This window comes from Pseudophryne corroboree, chromosome 3 (assembly GCF_028390025.1).
Source record: "Pseudophryne corroboree isolate aPseCor3 chromosome 3, aPseCor3.hap2, whole genome shotgun sequence".
NCBI classification, from domain to species: Eukaryota; Metazoa; Chordata; class Amphibia; order Anura; family Myobatrachidae; genus Pseudophryne; species Pseudophryne corroboree.
Genome location: NC_086446.1, coordinates 686,472,296 through 686,490,842, shown reverse-complemented (window position 1 = coordinate 686,490,842; position 18,547 = coordinate 686,472,296). Strand labels below are relative to the sequence as shown.

Sequence of the window (18,547 nt, the reverse complement as noted above, 5' to 3'; positions counted from 1 at the left end):
GTATAAGTCCAGGGGTACTGCCGTATAAGTTCAGAGGTACTGCTGTATAAGTCCAGGGGTACTGCCGTATAAGTCCAGGGGTACTGCCATATAAGTCCAGTGGTACTGCCGTTTAAGTCCAGTGGTACTGCCGTATAAGTCCAGGGGTACTGCAGTATAAATCCAGGGGTACTACCGTATAAGTCCAGTGGAACTGCTGTATAAGTCCAGGGGTACTGTTGTATAAGTTCAGTCCAGTGGTGCAGCCATATAATTCCAGGGGTAATGCCGTATAAGTCCAGTGGTACTGCCGTATAAGTCCAGGGGTACTGCTGTATAAGTCCAGGGGTGCTGCCGTATAAGTCCAGTGGTACTGCCGTATAAGTCCAGGGGTACTGATGTATAAGTCCAGTCCAGTGGTTCATCTGTATAAGTCCAGGGGTACTGCCGTATAAGCCCAGTGGTACTGCTGTATAAGTTCAGGGGTACAGCCATATAAGTTCAGGGGTACTGCTGTATAAGTCCAGTGGAACTGCTGTATAAGTCCATGGGTACTGCTGTATAAGTCCATTCCAGTGCTGCAGCAGTATAACTCTAGGGGTACTGCTGTCTAAGTCCAGGGGTACTGCTGTATAAGTCCAGTATTACTGTCATATAAGTCCAGGGGTACTGCCGTATAAGTCCAGGGGTACTGCCGTATAAGTCCAATGGTACTGCCGTATAAGTCCAAGGGTACTGCCGTATAAGTCCAAGGGTACTGCTGTATAAATCCAGTGGTGCTGCTGTATAAGTCCAGTCCAGTGGTGAGGCCGTATAATTCCAGGGTTACTGCCGTATAAGTCCAGGGGTACTGCCGTATAAGTCCAGTGGTACTGCTGTATAAGTCCAGGGATACTGCCGTATAAGTCCAGTCCAGTGGTGCATCCATATAAGTCCAGGGGTGCTGCCGTATAAGTCCAGTGGTACTGCTGTATAAGTCCAGTGGTACTGCTGTATAAGTCCAGGGGTACTGCTGTATAAGTCCAGGGGTACTGCCGTATAAGTCAAGTCCAGTGTTGCATCCATATACGTCCGGGGGTACTGCCGTATAAGCCGAGTGGTACTGCCGTATAAGTCCAGCGGTACTACCATATAAGTCCAGGGGTACTGCCATATAAGTCCAGTCTAGTATTGCATCCGTATAAGTCATGGGGTTCTGCTGTATAAGTCCAGTGGAACTGCCGTATAAGTCAGTGGTGCAGCTGTATAAGTCCAGGGGTACTGCCGTATAAGTTCAGAGGTACTGCTGTATAAGTCCAGGGGTACTGCTGTATAAGTCCAGGGGTTCTGCCATATAAGTCCAGTGGTACTGCCGTTTAAGTCCAGTGGTACTGCTGTATAAGTCCAGTGGTACTGCCGTATAAGTACAGGGGTACTGCTGTATAAGTCCAGTCCAGTGGTGCATCCGTATAAGTCCAGGGGTACTGCCGTATAAGACGAGTGGTACTGCCGTATAATTCCAGCAGTACTGCCATATAAGTCCAGGGGTACTGCCATATAAGTCCAGTCCAGTGGAGCAGCCGCATAAGTCATGGGGTTCTGCCGTATAAGTCCAGTGTAAGTCAGTGGTGCAGCCGTATAAGTCCAGGGGTACTGCTGTATAAGTCCAGGGGTACTGCAGTATAAGCTATGGGGTACTGCCGTATAAGTCCACCAATATTGTGCGTGCATTACATCTGGGCAAATTCCAGCACGTCCCATGTTTTGCACATACAATTATTTTGGTGGTGCAGAATTTTTTTTTTAAATGACAGGGGCGTGCAGGAGATGCTGTCGGTGGTCAAAAAAATTGCGGGCCACTGTTGACATTCAGCCACTGCGTGCCACTCCTAGATGGGCCAGGTGTTTGTTCCGCACACTTGTGTCGCTTAGCTTAGCCATTCAGCTACCTCATTGCACCTCTTTTTCTTATTTGCATGATGTGATGTTTGGTGCCTAGTTTTTAATAGTGCCATCCTGTCTGCCACTGCAGTGCCACTGATAGATGGGCCAGGTGTTTGTGCCGCACACTTGTGTCGCTTAGCTTAGCTTAGCCATCCAGCTACCTCATTGCACCTCTTTTTTTCTTTGCATGATGTGCTGTTTGGGGCCTATTTTTTAAATCTACCATCCTGTCTGACATTGCAGTGCCACTCCTAAATTGGCCAGGTGTTTGTGCTGCACACTTGTGTCGCTTAGCAAAGTCATCCAGCTACCTCTGTGCAACCTTTTGGCCTAAAAACAATATTGTGAGGTGTGAGGTGTTCAGAATAGGCTGGAACTGAGTGGAAATTAATGTTATTGAGGTTAATAATACTGTAGGATCAAAAATACCGCCAAATTCTGTGATTTTAGCTGTTTTTGTGTTTTTTTTCCAAAAATCATCCAGATCCAAAACCAAAACCCGAAAGGGTGGTTTTGGCAGAACTAATCCAGATCCAAAACACGAGCGAGAATCCAGATCCAAAACCAAAACACAACACACGAAAAAGTTACCGCCGCACATCTCTAAATTTTGTGTTCTATAGTAGAAATAGATTTACTATTTATAGTGTGTTGCTGTCATTCTATTTATGTATTATTATTTTATTTCATTCATTTTTAGCATTGAACTGTCCATGAAATGAAAATTCACTTATGACAGGGTCTGTGTCTATACAAATATTCATAAGAATTGAAATTTGCACAAACTCCCGTGTTTTGGTTCTAATTAATCATTTTGGCAAAACCACCCTCAAGTGTTTTGATACAGATACGTACGAATTGGTACGGATACGGTCTTTGTTTTGAGTTTGGACTCCTTTAAAATAGATAAAAATCTATAAGCATAAGCAAAAAACATTGATAAAAATCGATGAAACCAGCTAAAATCATGTACTTTGGACCTGTGTACAGGAAACCCAAAACCTGAGTTCAGTTTTTAAATCCGAGTTCCAAACTGACAACAGACCCGAGCTGGGACTCCAGAGTGATTCCAAACTAGGACTCGATTCAACTTGGAACCCCTAAATTCATGTTTGTTCATCTGTCAGGAAGACAGAACCGCTCTAATAGGAGTCTGGAGACTCTTTTGCTTTTATAGAATATGTGGCCCTGATTCGGAGCCACATTCGGAGGTCCACTGCCATCTTCCCGATTGCAGCGGCTGCGTGTGACATCACGCAGCTGCTGTGATCATGCCCCCAACACGCCCCAGTTTGATTCGGACTGGCGGCAGCGGCATACAATGACTAAGTGTGACATATTGCAATGCCGGCAGCTGTGGGCTACTTCAGTGTGGAAGGCCTCAGTGCAATGCACTGGCTGCACCGTCGCTAGTTCTGCCACTGGTGACAGTCTAGATTGGCCGTTTTCCATTAGGGATATTTACCAGTCCTTGGATATTTATGTACAGATAGTCCTTAAGCAAAATGCAGTTGTTTTGGCTGTGGATTTGTGGCTGGAGAGATGGCAGATGGCCAGTGCTGGTGTGCCTGGGCAAAATGCAGTCCCAATTGTTAGGGTCTGGAGGAATCAATGTAGCATCAGTGGGAGGTGCAAATGAGCTTTTAAAAGGTTGTGTAGCTGCTTAACTTGTTTCGCTGGGGCAATCTCCCTCCAGCTTCTTCAGAAGCAATATGAGCAGTTCAGACACTAGCCTGATATTTATACCCAACATGATAACAAATTCAACACTCCTGTAGAACTCTATCAAGTTAGAACCAGCTGCACCACTGAGAAATATAAAATCAATTTTATTGATATGTCAGTATAGGTAATCTAATTTATTACATCAGTTTCCAATATGCATAAAAAGAAGCAAAATAAATCAATATAATTGAATAAAAATGTGTACTTTATGCATCAGTAAAAACCGGAAGTCCAGGAGTAATGGCTTCAAGGGCTCATGGGACTTGTAGTGTATTCAGATCAGACTATAATGGCTGTGGGTGGAAGGGTTAGGGTAGGCACTAGAGGAAGGGTTATGAGTAGAGATATGGGACAAATACTCACTGGAACACCATAAGATCACAGCTCTCACATGGAAGTGACAATCACATGACCACCGAGACATGGAATCCACGCTGGAGCCACTGCGGAACATCAGGTAATTTACCAGGACGATATGTACACATTCTAACATGTTGACATTTCATCACTGGTCAATGTCCACGTCACCATTTTCATGTAAATATGAGGGATGCCGACATTATGACTGTCAACATATCATACTCAACCCACTTAAAGACCCTGGTGTGACCTGGAAGAGATCCAGTTCCTTAGATCCTGTAGAACAACCTAATCTTGTGCAGTCACCCGCGGGTGGCTATATTGCCCAGTGTTTATCCAGCTTTAGTAAAGTCCTCCCAGTGCCAATGTACATAGTAAAACCGTCTGATGACTATGATCCAGGCATATATGTACACCTTTTGCAAACGCTGTCTACCTTGGAAATAAATGCCATTGTTATTCCTTTATAACTATAAAACTGACATCTTTTATTGACTTACTTTAGTTACAGTACATTATATTTCATATCGAAAAGTCTTTGATGTCTTTGAGTTAAATTAACACAATAGCTCAGAGTTCAACAATGAATAAAAAATACACAAAAAATATAAAAACATCATAGGTCACAAGTCAAACAGACTTTTATCAATGTTCTATATAATACTGTAGAATACAGCTGATTATAATATATATTTGAACACCTTTCCACTGGAAAGCTTTCTGCCACTTATAATTGCACTAATCAGTATATTTACTTTAGAGCTGCTCCAGTACTGTATACAGTACTGAACTTTACTTTAGTCTTTTACAGAAAAAGTTGGCAAGTATGACTGGTGTGGCTTGTAAACAAATGTCTATCTTCTGGTCACTCATCAGCAGGCTAGGTGACACCCCAAAAATGACAGCTCCTATGTGGAACTCTTGGGGGCATATGCTGACACTTTAATCACCATAAATTTCCTAAACCTTGGTCCTGTAGAGGTCCAAAAAATTGTCAGAATGAACATTGAAAATCACCTATCATCTTCAGTAGCATCCCATTCGCTGCAGAACCTCTCTGAAATTTCTCACCACTTTGCCACTTCACCGTCCACCCTAGACTATCAGTGTATCCCTTGACCCCATCATTATACTTTTCTTATGAAAGAAACATTATCTACTACAGTATATAAATATGCTCTTGATAAATCATAAGATGTGGTACAGCTGGTCAAGAGATGGACATGTTGCTTCTAGAATGTATGATCTGACTCCATCAATGTGCCTCCTCCAGCTTTCTTTTTAGCAATCCTCTAGTCAACGTTTAGTCCTTTTAAACCTTACTATAATAAGCTATAGATTCTTTCTTGGGTACATTTAGGTTATTGAAGGTTTCATTTTCTTTAATATATCCATTCCCATTTTGGTGTTCATAAGTATTTAAGTTGAGGGGGGGTTTGCATTTATGCCAGTTCTTCAGTAGCATGTTCATTGATCCTTGACTTGTAATCCCTAGGAGTTTGTCACCTTCTTCCTGTTCTGCTGCTTTCTCTAATATGCGGGAATGTTCTAAGTTCATATCTTTGTTGATGGTCTCGAAGAACTGCTGAATACAGAGTTTTGCAAAGCTTTTTGCGTGCTCAGTGCAGGTCTCGTCGAAGAGCTTACGCTCTATGTCAATATAGTGGGACCAGTATTTGCTCTTCAGAAAAGCTGCTTGTGTAAAGCAGGGTCGGATGGCTCTGACAAGAAAGGCCAGGAAAGTCATGAGTAAGACAAAGGTCCATCCAAATGCCTAGAAGAAAGAAGAAGTTACTGGTTGGGTTATTTTTATCAGTCATTTGCTGTCAGCTAGAGATGTATGTACATTGTAGGCAGAAACCTAGGTTAGCTTTCTGTAGGGTGGATTAGCATACTATCTATTTATTTACTTATTTATTAAGTACCATTTATACCTTTCACATGCCATACATATTCTGGGTTATTGCACGTGGACGTGCAGCAACCCGATATATTGTGCAGTGTGAAAGCACCATGTTGAAATTAGAGTCACCACTTGGAGATAATCTCATCTCAAACAGGCTGTGTCAGCAGTGACATAATCAACAATAAGCCAGGTCAAGCCACCAGTCTGAAAGGGGCTACGCCAGCTCACATCCGGTAAGGACCCGTGTACAAAATCCTAGGTGCAACAAGACAAAAAAATGTGAAAGGGATGAAACAGTGTAAGCATATTTCATTGCTCTTTACAATTAGCAACACAGTAATACAGAAGAGTGGGTAATAACAGATAGACAGAGGGCCCTGCTCACAAGTTTACCTTCTATAGAATATTAAGAGTTTAGGCCCTCATTCCGAGTTGCTCGCTCGCTAGCTGCTTTTAGCAGCATTGCACACGCTAGGCCGCCGCCCTCTGGGAGTGTATTTTAGCTTAGCAGAATAGCGAACGAAAGAGTAGCAAAACTGCTACTAAATAATTCTTTGCAGTTTCTGAGTAGCTCCGGAATTACTCACAGATTGCCATCAGCTCAGTCCGTTTAGTTCCTGGTTTGACGTCACAAACACGCCCTGCATTCGGCCAGCCACTCCCCCATTTCCCCAGCCACTCCTGCGTTTTTTCCTGACACGCCTGCGTTTTTTGTAAACGCCGGGAAAACGCTGAGTTGCCACCCAGAAACGCCCCTTTCCTGTCAATCACACACCGTTCAGCAGTGCGACTGAAAAGCGCTGCTGAAGCCACAGCAAAACTGCTAAGTTTTTAGTAAAATAACTAAGCGCATGCACTCTGCGTACCATGCGCAGTTAGCAACAAATTGCAGCATAGCGAAAATCGGCAACGAGCGAACAACTCGGAATGACCCCCTTAATACAAGAGATGAAGACAAATGCAACACACTGTACTGTATATTGCTCCAGACAGATTGTAGGGCAAAAAGTACTTAGTGGAATTCAGTATATGATCCAATTGCACAGCAATGTTAGGTTGGGTCAAAGGGTTGCTTGGGGGTATAGAAAGAGAATAGAAGTAACTTTTACATGAACTGTGTAGGAGGGCGGTCATTTTGTAAAATAGTTTAGGAGATTAAATGGGTTGTTCTGGAATTTGATAAGCCTGCCTGAAATATACATTTTCTGGGTATGCTTGATTGATGGCTAGTAGAAGCATACTTGCCTACTCTCCCGGAATGGCCGGGAGGCTCCCGAAAATCGTGTGACCCTCCCGGCCCCCCGGAAGAGCAGGCAAGTCTCCCGATTCGTGGGGACCCCCCTGCCCGTCCGCCCACTTAGTGTGTGAAGTGGGCGGTCTGGGCAGTTGATGACGCGATTCTTGCTGAATCGCGTCATCATAGCCACGCCCCCTGCAGTGTAATGCCGGTGATCGCGGCATTACAGAGCGGGGGCGTGGTTTGAAAGAGGCATCGTCATGACCCCGCCCTTGCTCCGCCCCCGCTCCGCCCCACCCCCTCCACGATGTCACAGCCTCCCCTGCCCGCCCTCTGAGCTGACCTGGCTGCTCTCTCCCGCAGAGAGCAGCCAAAATGTAGGTAAGTCTGAGTAGAAGATGTTGTCATGCAAGGAAGAGCCCTCCACACAGAATAAGCACTTTGTTTATTTTGTCTTTGTAAAGTTCTTTTGTATACGATGTGATGACCATCTACCCAAATCTGACTGCACATTGCATAGCTCAATGTGATTCATTCACGTGTTATGGTGTTCTAGCACTGCTTGTACTAATAGCACAATATTGCATAATATTCTGCGCAATGTAATGGAGTCTGAGATCGCCGGACGTGTGGGATGCCATCCGATCTTGGACATTTTTTTTTTAAAGGCGCAAACAGAAGGCAAAACCATGCACTGTAAGTGATTGCCCCTTTAAAAAAATGTCTGAGATTGGCCAACATCCTGCACCTCTGGCGATCTCTGACTGCATTACATCCCACTGATTGTTTGAACTGAGATACATAAATGTATCAGGGAGGAAGATAAAGTGAAGAGAGATAAAGTGTCAACCAATCAGCTTCTAATTGTCATTTTACAGGCTTTTTAAAAAAAATAAAAAATAATAATAATAATAATAATAATAATAATAATAATAATTTTATTTATGTAGCACTTTACTCTGGCAGGACTCAAAGTCACTTTACAGATATCAAATACATAATACAAAGGCTTTTCTATTATTGCAAGTAGAAAACCATACAGAATTAAAACTAGAGAGAGCACAATAAGCATAATATTGGATGGTGCAGATATTTTGGGTAATAAATTCCATGGGTTATACTGCATATTCCACCCACAAAAAGTACCAGACGAGGCAGGTTACACTGTGGGAGAAAAGCCATACAGGGACTCATGGCATATTACGTATGTAGTAGTATGATATACCCTGCATGAATACATACCTCCCAACTGTCCCGATTTTTGTGGGACAGTCCCATTTTTTGGGGACTGTCCCGCTGTTTCAACTGCGATGGGAGCAGATGGGGGGCTCCTGTCATCGCTGCCCTGCTTAGCAGAGCAGTGATGAATAGACGCACAGCAAGGGGCGCATTTGCGCTCGCCCAGCTGTCGGTATGCCGGTGGTCGGGAGCCCAACCTCCGTCAACAAATACTACACCCCTTTAACAGTACATCTGGGGGCTGCTCAACTCCAAGAAAACTGCACTCGGAAATAATTTATGTCCTCTCTTTTGGACCTGTGTCACCTTTTACTTCTGCTGAAGTGTGTCATGTATACAATAGCTCACTCACTTACAACATGGAGGTGAGACGGAGTATCAGGATACAGGCAGCAGAGCTGTATTTAGACCTCATGGGGCCCTAGGTAAATACCAGTTTGGGGCCCCCTCCCTCAAACAATCCACAGCACTATATTTTAACACAACTAGTAAACTGCTCTTTAGTTACAATTTATCAGACGGATAAAAATTGTTTCTACTGTATGTAAATTGTCAATATGTACAGTTTAAAACATTCAACTCTCTAGTGTTTCTGGTTTCTCTGAGTCGTAAAGTTATGGAATGAGATTTCATGATAGCTTCAATAAGATTCACTTTTATTATCAGAATAATCTGTACCATGTAAAATATACAGTATTTTATTCATATCATGGGATAATTTTCCCATACATTTTGAAGTATATATCACATTTACAGTAGTCATAGAAATACTATTCTGTCATAGGGAAACGCAATCCTCCGTATACTGCTATTACTATTGTATTACCCAAATATATACTTCATCTTTATTATTCAAATAATTTCCCACAGATGTTTTTCTGTATATGTTATTAGTACAAGTAAGGTACCAGAGGATATCATTAATCCCAAGATCTAGTGATTGAATACATCTATAAGGCAATGTATCTGCGTGGGTGCAATATAGCCACTGTAGTTAAACGCTGTGACATTGTGTACTCCAAGTGTCTATAGCTCACTACTGGGAGCATGGTTATTAGCGGCACTCTGTGAATGTGTGTAATTGAATCATGTAGATAAAATAACCACTATGGTTGAAATGCTGGGATAGTGTGTACTCCCAGCGTGTATAGCTCACTGCTGCAGGACCCAACTATTGTCAGCACTCAGTAAACAGCCAGCGGGAGCATCACACAGTCCACTTTGGCAGGGCCGACTTAACAGCAGTGTAGGCCCCTGGGCAAAGCAATGCAGTTGGGTCTCTACCCATCCATTCACAGGAATAAAAATGTAAACAGCCAATAAAATGGAAAAATAAAAACAGAAAAAAACAAGGCTAATGTGCTGCATAACCAGTGCGAATAATAAATGAGGGCTAGAGTGTTTTTAATTAATTGAATACATTTTTGCAATAGGGAGAATAGTGCATGTCTGCTGGGTGACAAGGGAGGCAGTGGAAAGCAGAATGTGACAGGGATATGCAGTCGGTGACAGCAGGGGCAGTGTTTGGCAGGAGGAGGCAGAAGGTGACAGCAGGAGGACATATAGTGACAGAAGGAAAGGCAGTAGGTGACAGCAGGAGGCGATTGGTGACTGGGAGTGGCAGAGGGGGCAGAGTGTGAGAAGGAAAGGCAGTGGGTAACAAGGAGAGGCAGTAGGTGACAGCAGGAGGCAATGGGTGACATGGATGGCAGAGGGTGGTAGAGAGTGAGAGGGAAAGGCAGTGGGTCAGAGGGGGAGGCAGTGGGTGAAAGCAGGAGGCAGAGAGTCACAGGGCGAGGCAGTGGCTGACAGCAGGAGGCAGTGGTTGCAGGGAGAGGCAAAGGATGGCAGAGAGTTAGAGGGAAAGGCAGTGTGTGACAGCAGGAGGCAATGGTGGCAGGATGGCAGAGAGTGAGAGGGAAAGGCAGTGGGTGACAAGGTGAGGCAGTGGGTGACAGCAGGAGGCAATGGTGGCAGGATGGCAGAGAGTGAGAGGGAAAGGCAGTGGGTGACAAGGAGAGGCTGATGGTGACAGTAGGAGGCAATGGTGGCAGGGAGAGGCAGATGGTCAGGTTAGTGTTTAAACATGTTTTAATCTGAAAAAAATATATAGAAAAAAATAAAGACTAGTACTGGGTCTGGGGAAACTCTGTGCCAGCAAGTATGAACTCATCTTGACCCCCACCCCCTCCTTTACCGGTGTTGTGGAACTTTTGTACAACTGCACTGATATTAAAAGACTCCGGGCAGGTCTGCGGCAGAAGAAGAGGGGACTGGTCGCTGATCACCTGAGTGGAAGGAGCCGGGCAGGCACTTCTTCGCAGAGATCATCGCTGCGGGGTCTCTGCGAGTGACTTCGCAGCGTGAGCAGCACAACAGCACCAGAACACCTTTTTCTTCTCCTGTCAGGTCCCCTGTAACTGACCCTACAAACAGGTGCTGTACCCACCACCCTCCGCACTCTGGGAAAGTCACATATACAGTACACACACCCAGGCACTTGCCGAGAGTGGGAGATGCGTACCTTTTCCTTAGCACCGGCAGTGTGACTCCCCTTCTAGCGGCAGCGCTGCCCCTCTCCCCTGATTCAGCACACAGAGGTACACAATATAGAATATAAAGGGGGGGGGGGAGTAACTGCACACCCCAATTCTACACATAATAAGAGGTGCTACCGCGCTACACAGAAAAAAAGATAACATGCAGGTGCACACTCTAAACACTAAGATCTTTAATAATCAGAACAAATACAATAAACTCTGCAATTTAACATGGAGTAAAATTGAGGTTCTTAGCATAATTTTTGGCCAAAAAACATGGGCCCACTTACCACGGCCAGGTGACCTCATCGGGTGGGACCCTAACATTCCTAAGGTTCAAGTCCACAAGTCCACAATACGGGTCCCCCAGGGCCAGCACAACCAAACTGCCCCAAGGCATCACACTAGTGAGAAGTAGCAGTTTAAGTGTTAAAGGGTGTTTCATTGATAAGAAGTAACAGTTCAGTGCTAAAAGTGTTATATAGGTGAGAAGCAGTAATTAAGGTTTTAAAAAGTGTTACATTAGTAAAAAGCAGTTTATGTGCTTAAAAAGTGTTATAGGCCCTACACACATGCCGATTTGTTTGAAAGATATGAACGATCTCGTTCATATCTTTCAGTGTGGAGGCTCCAGCGATGAACGATGCGCAGCCCCGCGCTCGTTCATCGCTGGTCCCCCGTCGGCTGTGCATGCAGGCCAATATGGACGATCTCGTCCATATTTGCCTGCACTTCAATGGAGCCGCGTGACGGGGGGAGTGAAGAAACTTCACTCCCCCCGTCACTGCCCCCCCCCCCCCGCCGCCGGGTCGGCCGTATCGGCCGTCGGGAACCTCGGTGGCGGATCGGCATGTCTGTAGGGCCCATTAGATTAAGTCTTACAATTATTATGCCCCGAAGCAGTCTGACCACACCAACCCAGGTGGGCCCACGCTCTGAACCCATTCCTAATACTGAACTTCAATTTTACTCTATATTACATTTCAGAGTTTATTATAATTGTTCTGATTACCAGAGTTCATAGTGTTTAGAATGTGCAGCTGCATTTTCTCTTTTTTCTGTGTGGATTGTTTAATGATCATGCCCCAATCCTACAATGCTACATTCCTCACTGGGAAATCTTAAGGAATAAGGTCCCTCTCCAATACTGTATGTCATGACTTTGCCCAGATGCCTATTTCTATTGACACTGTACCCCTTTTCTGTAGGTCACATATGTTGTTCGACATTGCAATATACATAAGTAGGGTTACTTTGTATGAATATTTTTCTTTTTAGTACAATGATAGATTTTATATATATATATATATATAGTATTCAGTATGCCAGCTGTTGGAATCCCGGCGCTCAGTATACCGGCGCCGGAAACCCGACACCCGGCATACCACAACTATTCTCTCTCTTGGGGCTCCACGACCCCCCTGGGGGGACAATAAATATAGTGGCGCGTGTAGAGTGCCTGCAAGGGGTTCATTTGAGCTCGCCCAGCTATCGGTATGCCGGCGGTCGGGATCCCAGCGCCGGTATGCTGGCCGCCAGGATCCTGGCTGCCGGCATATCATACTATATCTATATATACACACATATATATATATATATATATATATATAAATAATGTTTGCTAACAGCTAAGATTTATAGTTCTAAAATATTTATTGCAGTATAAGAGTATTAAAAAAATTAGTATAAGATTAATGACTTACCTGAGAGATACTGCGTAGGTACCTTGATGCCACTTCTTGTTGTATTATGTCATGCCCATCATAGATGTCTTTACAGGGTATCCTGGCAAGAATTCTTTTAATTTCCTTTTCGGACAAGTTTACACCAGTCATGTTTCCCAGTTTATCCACAGGCACTGATGTGCAAAAGGCACATATAAAGCACTCGCCATGTAATAACGTCACTGATATCCATACAGCTGGCGCAATTAATGCCCGCTGTGTCATAGAACAGAACATATAGCGCAAGACCGCCGAGTCCTTCTGCCTCATGCCAGTGGGTCTCTTCCATTCCTCTGCCAGCATGGACACGTTATTGTTCATTACAAAGCCCAGCAAAAATAACACAATAGGTGGTACGCACATAACACCCATGGCATACGACAGATTGTAGCTTGGGAGACAGGGACAGTTGAAATCAAACGTTGTATACAGCTGGGCACTGGCCAGCGCCATAATACCACATATTCCATTCATGAACGATTCCTGGTTGGCTTGCAGAAACTGGAAGATCATACGGAACTTATCCATTTTTAGGCTTTTTTACTTCTTCAGCAAACTTAAAAAAATTCAAGTTTCTTCTTGTGGCTTCCTTGATTTTTCAAATATACAGAGTGAAAATATACTTCTTGCAGTGGAATCAATTGTTTAGGACAAGTGAATGTTCTTTCTTTAGCTCCTTCAATCCCTTCTGTCCGGTATGTCTATTGTTTTTAGATTTTGTTAGCGTTGCAGTTTCATTGACCATTCATGCTTCATTCAAAAATAAATCTGTGGTTGCACTAAATTCTATTGGTTTTGTCTATTGTGCAGTCCCATGGACAATCTCTGCTTTTCCCTGAAAACTATTAGATGTAAAGCTGATTGCAAATGCTTCTGTGACGTGCTCACTCGCACAATAACCATAGACAGAGGCCCAGCCTTCCACACACCTATGCAAAATATCTAGATGAAACCAGCTGACAGGCATCTTGTGTGTTCAGTGCTCCAGGTGCAGAATCTTTGGCCACATGAGCCCTGCTCTAATACTTCCAATTTCAAAAGAGTTTCACTTTTTTTTAACTACTTTTTTTTTATAGTGGGCAATGGGAAATAAATCAACAACTGCAAAAAATACTGTATATTCAACATGCATAGTGTTGTCAGAAATATTGTGCTTTGAGATCAAATCAACATAAATGAGAATGGGGTCCTTTCAGGTCACTAGGAACTAGCATACCTCCCATAGCTCTGCTCCTGGACTTGTCTCTTAATTTGTGATTGCCATCACCTGTGTTGAACAGGTTAATGGATAAGAAAGGTGTTACAGCACAGGTGAGGGCAATCATACTGTACATTAAGAGGGAGGTCCAGGAGCAGAGCATTCTGTCCCTCCTGGAGAGAGTCATGTTGGGAGGTACAGTATGAACCAGTGACATCCCTGAGGCATGGGGCTGATACACAAAATTCCTCATACAGTACCTCACTGAAGTCACTAGTTGATCAAAAGGAATTAATTCTCATTAATATATGTTCAGCCCAAAACCATAGGGGGTTATTCAGAGATGGACGCAGCTCTTGAGTCCACAGCAAAATCTGCATCCATAAACTCATACACTGGGGGCCGCCCAGCACAGAACAAAGCCACCCCGCATGGGTGGCGCGGTCCCACGATGTGTTCGCAATTTAGTTGTGAATGCATAGAATAGAGGTCGAGCTCTGCCTGCGCAGCCTGGTTGCGTAGGCAGGGGCGCCGCCGCCATGTTTCCATATGCAGAAATGCAGGCGGCCTCAAAGGCCGGCCCTGAAAATGGCCATGACACGCCTGCGTTTCTGATCTCATCCATCCCAATGCAGCATCGCCACCCCCAGATGCCCGACGCCTGTCAATCACCTTGCAATTGCATTCCTTCAGGATGCAATTGCATGGTGAAGGGTCGCACACGCGCACTATGGCTGCTGTGCAAGCGCAGACCCTATGTACACGGCCGCTGCAGGCGAATGCAGTGCCTGTGTCCATCTCTGAAAAAGGCCCTATGTCGCTTTCACTGTAGACAGGCAAGGTGACACTTTACATGAAGTTGTATTTTTAGCCTCATTTAAGGGGATCAGTATGAAATACCTGCGGTCAGAGCAATGTCGCCAGGATCCCATCCGGTGGTCAATTGACTGCCTCCCCATTTAAGTAAAGGCCACATATGTTTTACTTTCATTTATTTACAGCTCACTTTTTTTGCTCTGTAGTATTTCCATCTCTGGTCTTTACCCCCCTGTCCCTAATAATATCTGTGCTTGAGAACAGGTGAATAAATTAGTTCTTCAGTCAGGGGCAAAACTAAAACTTTGTGGGCCCCACAGCAACATTTCGACGGGGCTCTTCCCCATTGCCTCTAGAGAGACACCTCTCTCTGCAGCGGTTGTTCATTTTATTGCCCATAATATTAGATAATTTGATGCTACATTCTATGGCACACGCAAGCGAAATGGTGTGCTCCTGTAGAAGACACATGTTCGTGAATGTATAAAATGGGTAGATGGGCACTGATTAGATCATTTGCAAATGAAATGGCTTGCTGGAAGGAGCTAACCGATTTTGAAAAGGATTTTGAAATTGGCTGCGCAATGTCATGATTCCAGGGCGACGCTGGACTGGTATACAGAAGTTTCAATAACCCAGATGGACTGGCCAGCTCAGAATCCAGATCTTAACCCCTTTGAGAAACTCTGGGACGAATAGGAGCGACGGGTGCGTTCAAGAGCGACTCGGCTTTCTTTAGTGTCACAGTTAGTTACAGTACTTAAGGCGCAATTGCAAAACATATCGCTTGCTGTTGTCCAGAAACTTGTGGACAGTTTGCCAAGAAGGGTTCTGCAATAATCACTACACGTTGTGGCCCTATAAAGTACTGACTGCAATAAAATCTAGTTGATTAATTTGCTGAGAGTGTACAGTCACTTCTGTCGACATACAGTAATAGTGCCCTGATTAATTTATGTCCCATAGTAGTGACCTAGGACCTTATTCAGAGTTGGACGTACATCCCTGCATATGCAGCCGTTGCTTCTAGAGAGACACTTCTGAAAAGCATAGGTCTGAATACACAGTATAGTTTAAATATAAGCCCCTTTTTGTTAAGGTGTGATACCCCTGGTATGTCTTTGTAGAGGGTCCTTAGAGGGTATCACATAAGGGGCACCACTACTGTGTAGGTATAATGTGTAAAGAACACTACTACTGTGTGGCATAATGTGAATAAGGGGCTCTACTGTGTGGTGAAACATATATAAGAAGTACTACTGTGTGGCATATATAAGGAGTACGATTGTGTGATGTACAGTAATGTGTATAAGGAGTACTATTGTGTGATGCAATGTGTATGAGCAGTACTACTTTGTGGCATAATGTATAAAAGGCATATTACCGTGTGGCGTAATGTGTATAAGGAGTACTACTGTGTGGCGTAATGTGTATAGGGGCAATACTGTGTGGTGTAATGTGTATAGGGAGTACTACCATGTGACATAATGTACACCTTATACACATACACCACACCGTAGTAACCCTTATACACATTACACCACACAGTAGTACCCCTTATACACATTATGCCACACTGTAATACTCCTTATACACATTACATAAAAAATAGAATTTGACGGCAGATAAGAAGCACTTGGCCCATCTAGTCTGACCCTTTTTTTATCCTTTAGGTAACCTCAGGCCTATTTGATCCTTAGTTCTTTGTAAGGACAGTCCTATGGCTATTTAAAGATGTCAGGTAGGTGGTGGTGGCGGGTAAGTCCATTCAACAATTTACGGTTGCCAAAAGTAAATTATATCTTGGCCTCCCCAACCTAAAAATGTTGTGGTGTCCCCGGCAGGTACAGTTTCTCAGTACAAAAATGGTCTCCTTTGTGAGAGGTTGAACAACACGCCCACGTCACTCCCATAACATGCCCATAGGATTGCCCATCTCTGTGCATTGGCTAAGCCACCTTCCCATCACTGCACAGGAACGGCCAAAGCATTTTCAAGACATTCCTGTCTGTAAGTGTTGTATAAGATCTATATTCCCCTCAGGCAGGGACATGAGAGCATTTGTGACACAGCAAGTCTGAATACATATGATTTAAGCAAATTGCTGAGAAGGTTCAGGAATTCTTGTTTATTTTCATAAGCCTTCTCGCACTTTGCATGGGAATTATACATTTCCGATTCCCTCTGGCAACCAGAATAGAGCAAACAACAAACTGAATATACAAGTATTATTACATTCCAAGCAACCATTAAATAATGTGGTTTCGCCCATGTTTTTAAACATTTTATCTGTAAGTCTGATATTAAGCACCTAGAAAACAACTATACTGTAGTACAATTTCTGTAATACAGTAGAAACAATTTGCTGTCTCATTTACAGATTAATGTATATATATATGTAAGATAGATAGATACTGTAGATAGATAGATAGAGAGAGAGAGAGAGAGAGAGAGAGAGAGAGACGGCCCCTGGTATAGCCAAACTAGGCAAATTGGAATGCCTAGGACAGGGGTGGGGAACCTTTTTTCTACCAAGGGCCATTTGGATATTTATAAAATCCTCCGGGGGCCGTACAAAAATTCTCAACTTAAAAAATTACCCTGCCCCCCAGTAGGTCTGCCCCTTAGAGGTACTGTGCACGCGCGCCCAAAAAATGGGTGTTGCCAATTAAAATGGGACGTGATACACATATGCCCCCAATAGTGCAGTGTCAGATCCACAATTGCCCCCACAGTGCCAGGTATACAAATGCCCCCACAGTGCCAGATCCACAAATGCCCCCACAGTGCCAAATCCACAAATGCCCCCACAGTGTCAGGTATACAAATGCCCCCCACAGTGTCAGGTATACAAATGCTCCCCACAGTGCCAGGTATACAAATGCCCCCCACAGTGCCAGGTATACAAATGCCCCCACAGTGCCAGATCCACAAATGCCCCCACAGTGCCCCCCACCCCACTGTGCTGCATACCGCTGGGAGGAGAGTGCGGCTATGTCGGGTGGCGGTGTGTAGGACTTCAAACCAGCCGCTGGTTTGTGAGCCAATCAGAGCTCGCGGACCGGCAGCGGCGGCTCCTGATTGGCTGCCGGTCCGCGAGCTCTGATTGGCTCACGAACCAAGTCCTACACGCCGCCGCTGCCCGACAAAGCCGCGCTCTCCTCCCTGTCCTGACAGCTGAGACACGCTGTCGCCGGACTGAGCGGCGGCGTGTCTCACTGACACAAGCGGCTGGGCCGGAGCAAACGGCTTTGCGGGCCTTATACGGCCTGCGGGCCGGAGGTTCCCCACCGCTGGCCTAGGAGCACAAGCAGCTTCTGCTGATTAAAATGATATGCAGCATGCCTATATACTGTGTGTGACTGCGGCTCTATCTGCATACGAAATGCATTACTAATGTGCGGCATTATGTGTATAAGGTGTACTACAGTACGTTGTGGCATAACGTATAGAAAGGGCACTGCTGTATGGTCTAATGTGAATAAAGAGCAATATGGTGTGGTATAATGTAAATAAGGGTCACTACTGTGAGGAGTAACGTGAATAAGAGACACTATTGCATGATATAATGTGAATAAAGTTGCAGTACTGTGCTGCGTAATTTCATCTGGGGGTATTATTGTGTGGCTATGCCCCTTCCCATCAAGAATATGCCCTATTTGGGCTGTGCACCGAATGAGCACACTGTTCCTATTTAAAATATAGGGGATAGGAACACCAAAATGAGGACTGCTATGGGTGAGGGGAGATGGTGCTGGGAAAGGGGTGCAGGGTCAAAGGTGGAACTAGCATCTGTGCAAAGGGGCACCAGCCAAAATCTTGCCTAGGGCATCATATTGGTTAGGGCCGTCTCTGGATAGATAGATAGATAGATAGATAGATAGATAGATAGATAGATAG

At 44.4% G+C, this 18,547-nt stretch overlaps 1 protein-coding gene across 1 annotated transcript; it reads right to left on the bottom strand.

Moving 5' to 3' along the window:
* Nucleotides 1-4,152: 4,152 nt before the first annotated feature.
* Nucleotides 4,153-13,589, bottom strand: LOC135058172 (calcium homeostasis modulator protein 1-like). The gene is made up of 2 exons (XM_063963743.1): nt 12,613-13,589; nt 4,153-5,761 (listed from the first exon to the last, which is right to left on the bottom strand). Exons 1-2 carry the CDS (start codon nt 13,159-13,161, stop codon nt 5,300-5,302), a joined length of 1,011 nt encoding a protein of 336 aa, XP_063819813.1. The 5' UTR covers nt 13,162-13,589; the 3' UTR covers nt 4,153-5,299.
* Nucleotides 13,590-18,547: the final 4,958 nt, after the last annotated feature.